This window comes from Haliotis rubra, unplaced genomic scaffold (genome assembly GCF_003918875.1).
Source record: "Haliotis rubra isolate DU_JTF1 unplaced genomic scaffold, ASM391887v1 Scf204, whole genome shotgun sequence".
Lineage (NCBI taxonomy): Eukaryota > Metazoa > Mollusca > Gastropoda > Lepetellida > Haliotidae > Haliotis > Haliotis rubra.
Window position 1 is genome coordinate 197,702 of NW_025766048.1, and position 13,877 is coordinate 211,578.

At 41.0% G+C, this 13,877-nt stretch overlaps 1 protein-coding gene across 1 annotated transcript in view; it reads left to right on the plus strand.

The window, feature by feature from the left end:
* Positions 1-13,877, plus strand: part of LOC124275935 — a 35,312-nt gene that overhangs the window by 6,940 nt on the left and 14,495 nt on the right. Inside the window, exons 7-12 of the mRNA XM_046711638.1 lie at positions 512-604; positions 3,130-3,770; positions 9,302-9,550; positions 10,576-10,846; positions 12,355-12,921; positions 13,528-13,622. Of these exons, the coding sequence (XP_046567594.1) occupies positions 512-604; positions 3,130-3,770; positions 9,302-9,550; positions 10,576-10,846; positions 12,355-12,921; positions 13,528-13,622 (1,916 nt within the window). The remainder of the gene's footprint in view (positions 1-511; positions 605-3,129; positions 3,771-9,301; positions 9,551-10,575; positions 10,847-12,354; positions 12,922-13,527; positions 13,623-13,877) is intronic.

Genomic DNA, 13,877 nt, shown 5'->3' on the forward strand with positions numbered 1-13,877 from the left:
TGATGAAGTCATTTCCAAGTTTCAAAGTACTGTAGTATATTTCGCTCTTATGTAAAAATATGTATGAAAAATAGTTTTTAGATCTCGGCATACATTTGTTATGCATCAATACCTACAAGATATTTACCCATGCTGTATCTATTTCTGTTTTTGTTTTGTTTAAAAAGTCGATGCAAAAATATTTTCGAATATTGTTATGAACTATTCTTTTCAAATCTCACTTGACATTTTTAAAACTCATCTCAAGACCTATTGCTTTGGGAGATATCAAAATTGACTTGAACTGTTGTCTGCACTTAGAGCATGCCCATGAAGTGTGGAGATCAGCGCTGTACAAATGTCCTGATTATTATACAAACAAATATTGATCTGTTACCATGTCATCATGTTTGTATTGTGTAAAAAACGGATACAATTCATATTTAAAACCCATCTAATATCTGTATCAGTTGTTCTATATTCTAACATTTTCGTCAATGAAAACGCAATCCGTTTGTCCCTTTTGTTTTAGGCGTGTCTGTCACGTGCGTCGAGCGAGACTCGGCGAGACCTTGCGATATTTCGAATATCTACCGACACTTCTACCAGTACTATAGACCCCCATGTAAGTACCAAGCACAGTTTGGGTGTGTCAAACCTCGGATAACTCGAAGTACATAGTAGGTCTCTCCAACTTCGAGATAAAGGTGCTTTACACTATATTTGGTACTAACGAACCTTTGTTTCGACAGAGGATTGGGTTAACAGTATCAAATATACTCAGCAGCAAAACACACTTCAGTACGAATTCTAAAATTAGATAGGCACTGTAAGCAAATCATTACAGAAATTGACATCTTAAGCGGATCAAAAACCATTTTTGTGTACAATATCCTGAAATATCAATGAATAAGTCAGCACAATTTCAAGACATTACGTGAACGTTTGCAGTCCATTCAGACTCTTGACTTCAGTATCTAGTGTGACCACCACGAGCGGCAATAACTGCAGCACAGCGTCTATGCATGGAGTGCACCAATCGATTGATGAAGGCCATTGACACCTGGAACCACACTCCGAGAAAGGCCTGGCACAATAAATCGGCTGTGTTCGGCCTTGGTATGACATTATGGACCAAGGTTCTGGAACACCACAGGACACACTCGCTGGTTCAGGCCTATTCCATCCCGTACCATGATGCGTGCACCTCCCTATGAATCTCTTTCCATAACACATTGGTCTGAGTAACGCTGGCCACGTCGTCGCCATATTCTTGCTCTGCCATCTGCAGTTGATACGCAGTACCGACTCTCATCTGTGAACAGAACAGTTCTCCATTGCCTGTATCGCCAGTTTTGGTGTTGTAGGGCAAACTGTAGATATTCACGCCAATGATGAGGGGTGAGGATAGGTCCACGGTACGGTCTACGGCAATGGAGGTTCCCGCTGTTAAGACGTAATGTGAATGTTTCAAACAGGTTTGTGGGTGCATTTAATAGGGCTGGTCCTTGTGAACAGCACGTGCAGCATGAGTTGCATGAAAAACATGGAGAACACCGTACCATCTCCGAGATCTGGTTGCGTTTTTGAGACCATTTCCTGGGTTCAATTCTGAGTTTGGGAAGGAATGTCTTTGCTCAGGTAAAGTTGGAGATGTTGTCAAAAATATACAATCAAAACATTAAATGAGTTTACAGTTATCCGTTTCTGCGAAGGAAAATTCCAAACTGACGTTTCTTTTGCTGCTTAGTATATTTGCCATAGGAGGCGATAAATTCGAGAATCGGATTTGATAGAATGTTGGACCGTTCCTCAATACAATCCCATCGTTAAGATGACCTTCCATACTTTAAACATTGACTTAGCTCAAAGCTCATTTTCTGAAAACCGTGGTGGAGTGGTTGGAGCGTCCGCCCGCGGAAGGTCGCGGGTTTGATCCCTGACCGCGTCATACCAAAAGACGTTAAAATATGGTACTTGTTGGTCCCTGTCTGGTGCTCGGCATTAATGGGTACAACAAGGACTGGTCGGCTCGGAGTCAGTATAATGTGTCTGGGTGGGTATTCGTGCTTAACTGCGGCATGGTATCTCAGTGAGCTAGCACCATAAAACCAGCTCAAGTCTGGGCTACTACAAGCAGCCACACATACACACGCATGCACGTCGTCATATGAGCGCAATATTCTCAAGTACGACGTTAAACCCCACTTCACCTCAATTCACCTTATATTTTATTATTCATACCATTGTCAAACAAAAGGGAAGCACTACAGAGTTAAATACATCAAACAGAGATTCCGTAAGAACGCGTGAAACCTACATGACCTCTTTTGAACAGTATGCACTAAGCACCTCACCCATCAAACCTATCTGCTTACCTTACCTCACCTCGTTTTCTGAAACACGTCCCAAGCTGACGCATCTTGGCCCAAATAATTTCGGCTTCAAATAATTTCACGTATTTGGGGAATCAAACCCGGTCCTCGGCTTGACGAGCGGACACTTCAACCACTAGGCTACCCCGCCGCCCTAATTTTCCCATGAGCATGTTTGTCGTCTGAAGGTGATAGAGATGTCAAGGTCTCTTGTGACCTTGTGGACTCGGAACATTCTCAGTTAGAGATGACCATGGTGGCAGCAACGCATGGTCAAGACTCCGTGTTTAAACACTACATCGCTGGACTGCATTTCAGACGGTCTACAGACTCCGATTCTGTGTAGACTTGACTGTTTTGTGGCTCTAGCATTGCTGTTAACATCGCAAATAGCCATTACCTAATTTCCTATACGCAAACCCGTGAAGATCCGGGTTAGAATTGGTCTGCAGCACCCCATGCTTGTCGTAAGAGGCAACTAACGGGATCGGGTGGTCAGACTCGGTGACTTGGTTGACATGTCATCGTATCCCAGTTGATGCTCATGCTGTTGATCTCTGGATTCTCTGGTCCAGACTCGATTATTAACACTTAGCTGGAATATTGCTATGTGTAGCGGTAAATAACAAATAAACAAATCTCATACGCACACCGAACAGGGCCCACATGCACAAAGCGACCTTAGCGCAGACCGTCGTAGCACTAAGATCGCTCTGTGTAAATGGGCCCTGATGTTTGCGTTTGTATATTTTACATATTTTTGCATATTTGACAGACTACTTCCCCAGTCCCTGTACCCCTGGACGACCAGGCTTCAAGATTCACCCAATAGACCAGACCAAGTTCATCATCTGTGGCCCGACAGGTATCTATGAGTTCCAGTGTAATCCTCACTACGTGTATGACCCTCGAATTAACGACTGCTTCCCCGGGGAAGCCAGCACTCCCACAACGCCGACAACTACTCCTACAACCACAACCACAACTACAACCACAACCACAACTCCAAGAGCTCCACCTAGCACCGCGTCTCTTTACAACCCTTGCAGTTTGGCGACGCGAGCCCAGTTCTTCCCATACCCTCCCGATCCTACCAAATACATCGACTGTTCCAACTGGCCCAATTATGGCTACCTCATGTCCTGCGAGACAGGGAAGATCTGGGACCAGATGGACCTCACATGTATATACAGATATCCGGTTAAGCCGACCGATAAAACCTTGGACAAGGGCTTGCCTAACCCCTGCCCTCATCCCTTAGTGACCGGAGATCTGTTCTACTACCCGCACCCGACGGATAAGCACATGTTCATCCACTGTGACCAATACGGTGATGCTTATGAGAAGAATTGTCCAGGCACAGAGGTTTGGAGGCAGTCCGTCCTGCAATGCCTGCCTGAGGGTTTCATTATTGGTTGATGGTTTGTTTCTGCCAGTCTTATTTGTTTCACCTGGTTAACGGATTCACCAGTCCACAACTTTAATATAATTACTGTCCACTTTTGTTTTTAATAAGCACACATACGAAACTTGCTTTTGTTATTTTGGTTTTTTTTCAAAATTGTTTTTCTTTCACATGTCTTACTGTTTTCAAATATATCCTATATATGTGATTTAAACTACGATATCGATTAAATGATCAATAAAAGTGATTGATGCTTTTAAATCGCATTTTGTATGTTCAGAGAAGGAGATAGTTGGTTGGTTTGTAGTTAACACCGCACTTAGTAGATTCCAGCTATATGGCGGCTGCCTGTAAATAATCGAGTCTTGACCAGACAATCCAGTGATCAACACCATGAGCATCGATTTCAGAAACGAGAGTTTTTGTCAGTATCATACTTGTGTTTGATGGTTTCATGCACGTAGTAAACCTCTAACACATGCATCACTTCGGGTTTTCCTTTAAGACATGCATCACTTCGGGTTTTCCTTTAAGACATGCATCACTTCGGGTTTTCCTTTAAGACATGCATCACTTCGGGTTTTCCTCTAAGACATGCATCACTTCGGGTTTTCCTCTAAGACCTGCATCACTTCGGGTTTTCCTCTAAGACCTGCATCACTTCGTGTTTTCCTCTAAGACGTGTATCACTTCGGGTTTTCCTCTAAGACATGTATCACTTCGGGTTTTCCTCTAAGACCTTCATTTTCCTCTAAGACCTGCATCAATTCGGGTTTTCTCTCTAAGACATGCATCACTTCGGGTTTTCCTTTAAGACAGGCATCACTTCTTTGGGGTTTTCCTCTAAGACCTTCATCACTTCGGGTTTTCCTCTATGCATCACTTCGGGACCTGCATCAATTCGGGTTTTCCTCTAGGACCTGTATCACTTCAGGTTTTCCTCTAAGACCTGCATCACTTCGGGTTTTCCTCTAAGACCTGCATCAATTCGGGTTTTCCTCTAAGACATGTATCACTTCAGGTTTTCCTCTAAGACCTGCATCACTTCGGGTTTTCCTCTAAGACATGTATCACTTCGGGTTTTCCTCTAGGACCTGCATCACTTTGGGTTTTCATCTTGGACCTGTATCACTTCGGGTTTTCCTCTAAGACATGCGTCACTTTGGGTTTTCTTCTAAGACGTGCATCACTTCGTGTTTTCCTCTAAGACGTGCATCACTTCGGTTTCCTTTTACACCACGATGACACGCCGTGATTGTTATCTTGAAATACAAGAACTGGGGATCGGTGAACAAAACAGGGGGTATACAACATAGAGAGAAGAAAATATAATTGTGGTGACATCATAAAATAATCATTTGAGTGTTGTTGGCAAGTGTGATAATGTCGTATATCAATCAAAATTATGGCAGTATATTATAAGGTATATGGCAAATTATGTAATTATGTTTTGTGTCTTTGATCTTTGCGAAATTATGGAGTTATACCTTTCATATCTTTGTATTTACAAAAGCAGGAAATCTACCTGATTAAAAAATTAAGCTGTGCGCTGATTTCAGGATTCCATATTTGTTTGAGCTGGAATGACCGTAAAGAACAGATTTTAAATCAAAGCCTTTAACAAAGTAATACAAATCTTGTCTGATCAAGTCATAATCTGGCAGACAAAGAAATATTGTAGATTGTCTTCAGTGTAGAAACCACAGTTACACATTGGGCTCTCAATTATATGTCTATTAAATTTGTCGGCGTTGAGATCGCTGCAACCACACCGTGATGTAACCTTTATAAACCGAATCTTTCTTAATCCAAACACATTTACTCACTGAAAAATAATTTTAAAAGTGCAGTTATATATACCAAACTAGTTCCATCCACAACTTTAAGTGAGTGAGTGAGTGAGTTGGGTTTCACGCTGCTTTTAGCAATATTCCAGCAATATTAGGGGCGGGGGACACCAGAAATGGGCTTCACACATTGTACCCATGTGGGGAATCGAAACCGGGCCTTCGGCGTGACGAGCAAACGCCTTAACCACTTGGCTACCCCACCGCCCAACTAAATAAGAATATGATACAGAGATGTTATCAATCATCTGTTTGATTGGAAGTTGATAGGAAAGGTAAAGAAAGCAATAGGAAGGTATGGTACTTTATGGATGACTAGGTAAGCAGATGGGTTTGAAAAATAGGTTCAAAAGAGTGAGTGAGTGAGTTTAGGTTTACGCCGCAATCAGCAATATTCCAGCTGTTTGGCGGCGGTCTGTAAATAATCGAGTCTGGACCAGACAATCCAGTGATCAACATCATGTGCATCGATCTACGCATTTGGGAACCGATGGCATGAGCCAACCATGTTCCGTTAGTCGACTCTTATGATAAGCATGGGTTACTGAAGATCAATTAAAACCCGGATCTTCACGGGTCTGTTCACAAGAGGTCATGTAGGTTTCAAGTTGTCTTACTTAATCCTTTGATGTATTTAACTCTGTAGTAACACACACACACACACACACACACACACACACACACACACACACACATTTTAATAAAAGTGATACAGGAGATATTTGATATAGTGTAGTATTGAAATAAATTATTAATGTACACGTACAATAATTTAGGTGATAAATCTATAACGTTAAACACACATACTTCTGACACAGGTTTACGATACCTACTTAATCAGAACGTGTTTATGAGTCACTGTGAAATACTGTTGTAACCAGGTGTTCGCGAAAAGGTGAGCGAATCCTGCCCCAACGATAGCACTTCTCCAAAATCATGCTAGTCAGTTGTCCACGTGTACTAAACACGGGAACAGATGGTTCAAGTCAAACTAGGGAGTAACATTGAACATAATCTTGATCACTGATGTGTCAAAGATGGGAACGTTTTGAAAGCTTTTTTCTAAGACATCCAATGCTGGAGTGCGTTGATGAGCGAGTGAGTTTAACAGCATTTCACCGACATCACTGCTAGCCCGATGTGATACAGGTCTGTAACATTTATCACAGAGGTGAGGCCCACCATCACGGTTATGGAGCTCTCAAACCAGGAAACAATCAGGAAGAACCGGCATTCGATAATAATTTGACAAAAAAAAGAATAATTCAAGATGCAGTTTGTTGATGACGATACATGTACATTTTCTAAAACCGCATCCGAAGATATATCAGATGTTTTCATTGAAAGTCAATTTGTTCGGAACTTTTGGCTTAAAGTTATAAATTCCTTAATAATAACCCCCAAACCAATCTAACACTATCTAAATTCATTATTATGTTTGGACTGGCCTCAAACAATCAAGTAGTAAATCACATGTTACTACTATATATATTTTGCTGGATTTCTTAAAACATGTTGTTTAAGGACATGTGCTATATTGAAAGATTTATTGCAATGAAAAATAATTAATTTAGTTATTTTACTAGGAAATGGCATCACTTAAATACCCTACTCTCACATTTTAATTCAGCACACATACAATTTGACTTACTCAAACTAATGTGTTCACTCTTCTGCCTGTACATGCAACTGGAAATGGAATAATTAAAAGATGAAAAAAAGAACCGAGATTCGAACTCAATCAAAAGTCCATGGCACGCACAAGGGAGGTAACTCTGCACTGAGAATATCGATGAAAACAGCAAAGGTACGAGCTGCTTGAATACAAAGGAAAACTTTACTGCTGAAAGGATGATGCCATCCATCTTGACATGGAGACCAATTTTGTCAAGGGTCTCATGAGCGTATGTTACGTGTAGATATAAATCTTATCATCTTTCGTATGCCTACATTCGGCGTAAGAATTGGCAGTTACGCGACTGAGATAAAATGACTTAATGTACTTGAGCTGCACGTGTTCTGTGTGTTTTTAGTTCATTTCGATAGCTACCCGTGAAGGTCCGGGTTAGAATGACCCTTCTTTAACCCATGCTTGTCGTAAGAGGCGACTAACGGGATCGGGGGGTCAGGCTCGCTGGCGTGTTTTCCACATGTCATCGGTTCCCAATTGCGCAGATCGATGCTCATGCTGTTGATCACTGGATTGTCTGGTCCAGAGTCGATTATTTACAGAATATTGCTGATTGCGGCGTAAAACTAAACTCACTCACTCACTCATTTCGATAGCGTACATGCATACGGTTGACACGATGCTAAAATAGCAGCTCTCTAACATTCGACTCCAGAGCCTCAGTCTAAATACAACCACGTGATCAAAGGTCAAAGGATATTGAAGCGGTCTTTGTATTTTTTGTCATTTCTGAAACAAATATTCCTCTTAGCTGGAATGACTTTACACTTTGTGACCGCCATAGCAAAATGCGTTAAAATAAGGTACTTGTTGGTCCCTGTCCGGCGCTCGGTATTAATGGGTACAACAAGGACTGGTCGGCTCGGAGTCAGTATAATGTATCTGAGTGGGATATTCATGCTTCACTGCGGCATGGTATCTCAGTGGGCTAGCACTATAAAACCAGCTTTAGTCTGGGCTAGTACAAGCAGCCGCACATACACATACACACGCATGCACGTCGTCATATGAGCGAAATATTCTCCAGCACGACGTTAAACCCACTTTCACCTCACCTCACCTCACCTCACCTCACCTCACCTCACCTCACCTTTAAAACTTTGTAAGCTTTAAAAACTTGCTTCACATATAATAGCGAGTCTGTAGGCACTTATTGTAAACTAGGTGATTCTATCTTACTGTCTCTTAGCAACCTACTGTATCCTCAACCTTCAAGGGGCCACCGGTAGCCTAGTGGTTAAAGCGTTCGCTCGTCACCCCGAATTCCCCACATGGGCACAATATGTGAAGCACATTTCTTGTTTCCCCCCGCCGTGATATTGCTGGGATATTGCTAAAAGCTGCTTAAAGCTAAACTCACTCACTCGCTCGCTCGTTTCTCTCCCTTCAAGACATATTTGAAACTAATCCTAAAATAGGCTTTCTGGAAATCCAATGGGCCTTACTTACTCATGGCCCCTATATTTCGTAATTTAAACAGCCGACGCTAGCTTTTAACAAAATGTCACACAGACAGTTAAATGACGTGTTTATTGCAACATTTCAGTCATCTTTTGACCTTAGGTAGTTTGGTTCTTTGCTTGTCAGAAACATCACTTGACGTGAAGCGTTCACCATGATAATTAGGAATGTCCACAAGCAAACAGTACATTCGTATCAACTTGTCCTAAACAATGGTCGAGTTGTCTTCAGAGCAAACATCCTGATTGGTTGAACCCACTGCAATGAAAACAACATAATTCAAAACCGCTAACTTCAAGCCGAGTGTGTTCTCTTTCTAGGAATGTTGCGTCTGGTTGAAGTGGTCGTCTTACCCTACGCCACAGTAATCCCCTACCTGACCTAGTGTCACGCCAAGCTAAAGCCATAGGTTATCTCAATCAAAGTTTTACCCCAATGAATCATTTGTGACACGATCGTGTTTCTGAAGTTCATTATCATACTGTAACCGATGGGGCTTGAGTATGTGATCATATTTTCTGATCGATTATTGACTTTCGATTAGCGCGGTCACATCATGTATTGTTTATTGGCCAGCCTTCTTTTTGGGTTGGGCGCGGCCATCGTTCAGGATCAGACTCGAGTTCCAGGGGCATCTGGATCTGAGGTGACAGAGGCTGTGGTGAACAGAATCACAGAGTCGTGTCTGTTCTCTGACGATAAACTGTTCCTCAGACGCCTGGCATTCGTGGAGACGCATGATGGAACAGACCCAAAGACCTACAGACCTGGGTATGATGGGGGAATTTGGCAGGTGAGTGAGATTGACAAAGATTGCAATATTCCAGCCATTACTGAGGAAGACGCCAATAATATACAGTCAAACCTTGATGTGTCGAACTACAGTTGTCTCGAAATAAAAGCTTCCCTGTGAAATACCCATTTTGCGTTTGTGTCGGACATCGGATAACTCGGAACATTTAGGTCTGAACCTTCCACTTCGACACAACGGGGTTTGTTTGTAGTACCTTAGGGACTCGACCCCGCTTGTTCGGCAAATCGAGCGATCTATTAAGGGATTTCAATTCCAAATGCAGGTTTTGTTACATGATATATTTTGCCCAGTTTTTGAATTCCCCTAGTACACGAAATCATGTCTATAAAGATATATTTAAGATGGTGGTTTAACAATTCCTTGTTTCAGAATCCTAACAAAAGTGGAATATAATATGGTTGTTACCCTAGCTAATGTAGACATTGAGAGTTTAAAGGATTTCGAGTTAACGACATTTCACTTAATATTTGGCAGGTGGAGTACCTTTAATAATTTGTGTGCGATACATGAACTGGAAAATGAACTCGCAAACAAACATTCACATTATGGAAAAGATTAAAGTGTTGATTTCGATTAAAGTGTAATGTAAATTATATATACTGAGAGAGAAAAATAAAGGATCACAGGAATTATTTTCCAGTTTTCTTTACCACAGCGCGCTATTCAAAGCTGGTGAACTGGAAAATATTAAAGGAACGTTTGAATTTTCCTGTGATCCTTTATTTTTTCTCTCAGTATATTTACTTCAAAATTAACTAAAGAAATAAATCTGGATTCTATTAACTGTACATGAAGACATATTTAATATTGTTGGAGTATTTGTACTATTTCTTATATTCAGATCAACATGAAAATCCTTTTTGTTCGGGGTTCTTTCACACATTCATTGACAAAATTTCCAAACTTTACTGGGGAACATAAAATGGTTGTCAGGGAGATATCAACAGAGACGTATTGTCGACAGCTTCAAGGAAACGAGGTTTCACATGTATTCTTTACTTCAGATCGACCAGGACAAGTTCAACAAGATCAAGAACTCTGGCACCCTGTTTGCGGACGTCAACACACAGTTTGCCATCGACTGGAATACAGTTCAATGGTCAGATCTCAGGAAGCCTCTGTACTCCGGACTCGCTGCTGCTCTCTATCTGACCACCATTACCGAACCCCTCCCACAGGGTGTGGAGAAGCAAGGCACATACTACAGGAAATACTTTCATGATGACCCCCACTCAGCTCACAACTACTACACGGCAGCGAAACAACTAAACATTGGTAAACAGATATAATATTATGGATTGACGTTTTAGTTGAGGTTAAGATCAAATGGCATTTCTTGTGACGTCTGTGTGAAAACTTCTAAATTATTAGTCAGCCAATACCTGCTCCATGGTAATGGTTTGAGTAACAAGTGTATGGAGACGAGCGAAATATATGTACACACATCATCTTCAGTAGTAGTAGAGGCAGTGGGGACAGTATCAGCAGCAGCAATAGTAAAAGAAGTATCAGCACTGCAAATGTCGTTATACATTTCGATATACATGTCGATGTTCTTAACCATCGGATCCAGGCATCAACTTTCCAAAGTGCCTGACAGTTTATCTCTTGAAATTGGAAAAGATGTTATCACGCAGTCAGACTCTGCAAAAAATCTTGGTGTCATCTTTCAATAAACAATGTCATTAGAAAATCAAATCAAATCACTCAGAAAAGGATGCTTCTACCATATCTTCAATATTAGCAAGATCCGAACCCTCTTAGACTTCAACACCGCCCAGCTTCTAACGACCAGCCTTGTTCTCTCTAAACTTGATTACTGCAACTCCCTCTATTACAACATTCCTCAACAGCTCCTTTCACAACTCCAACGGATTCAGAATTCAGCCGCCCCTGTTGTTGCCCGTGCACCACGCTACCAAACTGTGACACCTATCCTCGAAAAACTCTTCACTGGCTTCCTGTATCAAGCAGAATTCAATACAAACTTCTTCTTCTTCTTACACACAGCTGCATCTATGAAAACATGTTTTCTCAATATCTTAAAAGTCTCATTCATCTCCATGTTTTAAGCCGATTGCTCCGCTCGTCAAACTCCCTACTGCTTACACAGCCTCACGTCAAAAGAGCCATGGGATCAAGAGCGTTCTCTGCTGCAGCCCCCTATCTCTGGAACATTCTACCACTCACCCTAAAAGAAATAGAATCTGCTGATGCTTTCAAAACTGCCCTCAAAACTCATCTGTCCAAACTCTCTTTTCCATAGACATTGTCTACAATCTTTTTCTCTTCATAGCGCCATTGAGCAATATATTTTTGGAAATAGGCGCTCTATAAAATCAATTATTATTATTATTATTATTATACAAAGTAGTAGAAGTAGTCATAATAGTGATCGCATCGGTGGTGGTAACAGTATCAGCAGCAGCACTGGAAGTAGTAGTAGTAGTAGTAGTAGTAGTAGTAGTAGTAGTAGTAGTAGTAGTAGTAGTAGTAGTAGTAGTAGTAGTAGTAGGTAGTGGTAGTGGTTGTGGTGGTGGTGGTGGTAACAGTATCATCAGCCGCAGTAAAAGTAGTAGTAGAAGAAGTAGTAATATTAGTAATAGTAGTAGAATCAGCAGTAGTAGTAGTAGTAGTAGTAGTAGTAGTCTATGTTCTGTTTTTGTTAACTACATACGTGTATTCCGCTGATCAAGGTATTGTTGTATATTCATAAGTGATATTAATCTCACTGTGTGGATAGAAAACAATTTGACTATAATAGGTTGTCATTTTGTTTTCAGTCTGTTCGCGAACCAACCTGGATCTGGCTTTTCTAATGGACGCATCGGGAAGTGTCTCAATGGATGACTTTGAGAGTGCCAAAAGATTTGCTCGTGACGTTATCAAAATATTTCAAATTGGCCTAACTGATGTGAGGGTAGCGTTCATCTCCTTCAGTACTGGTTACAGGTCCGAGTTCAACTTCATGGAATACACGACGAAAGATGAAGTTCTTGGCGCCATCGACAAGGTCACCAAAGCAGGCGGTGGAACAGACACTGACCTGGCCTTGAACTTTGCTTCTGAAGATCTCTTCACTGATGCCATGGGTTCTCGGAATGGTTCCTCAAAGGTTATTCTCCTGGTGACAGATGGTAAATCAAATGCAAGTTCAAGGACAGTGGCTGCAGCCCGGAGAGCTCGCAAAAAGGGCATCGTCATCTTTGCCATCGGTGTTGGTCGCCACGTGGACAACATTGAGTTGGTGGGCGTGGCGAACACGCCATCATGTACACATGTGATAGTGTTGTCGGAATATTCAGACCTTACTGCTCTTGTAAGTGAAATACAGGAACGATCTTGTAAAGGTAAATGCTTTCAAATATATCCAAGAAACAAAGGTCAAAGTTATAGTTACCGTCAAGCTGAAATATATGAAGTTTCAAAGATACATGATCTTTCTCTGGATTAAAGATCAGAGAATTTGCGAAAATATCCCTATTCGTTTTTGCGTTGATATATAAAAAAGGACGAAGTAGCTTGACATGCAGCTCAATTTTATTAGCCCTCGAATCCAGTATACTTGCCCACTTCGAATATTGCACAATAACAATACTATGATCGGGGAGTTTGGATCCAATGTACTTTTCAAATATGTTAAAAACTTATTCCAATTGTGAACTATTGTTGTGCATACATCAATGCACAACATACTTATTTATTTATTTATTTATTTATTTATTTATTTATTTATTTATTTATTTATTTATTTATTTATTTATTTATTTATTTATTTATTTATTTATTTATTTTATTTATTTATTTATTTATTACATGAATCTGTAAAGTGTACACAAGAAACATCGCAAGCGGGTATCCGATCTATTTATGTGTGAGAGAAATCTGTTTGCATATGTCACAATGATAATGTCACTTCACGTCAACATTGTCTGTATTTCCCTCAACGTTGACAGCGCCAGCGATTCTGAAGACAGGATCCTACACCCTTTCTTGCTCTAAGGATGAACTGTACCAGATTCTCACAGACGGTCCCAACACCCAAGTCACGGTAACACGGAAATAGGACTGTAACCTTACTAAATCGAACAGAAAAGTATATGAAATTTCACTCTCGAATATCCCATGTATAATTTCTCCATTAATACCCTTAATCCAGTCTTCACCTTGGCCACCTGTATCTCGCGTATCGATAGTCTCTGTGGCAATGTGCGGCCATCTTGGCATTAGACGGCCATTTTGGATTTTCAGGTAGCGGAGGTACTAGTATTCTATATACCAATTCGAATATTGATGTGAGCACGGG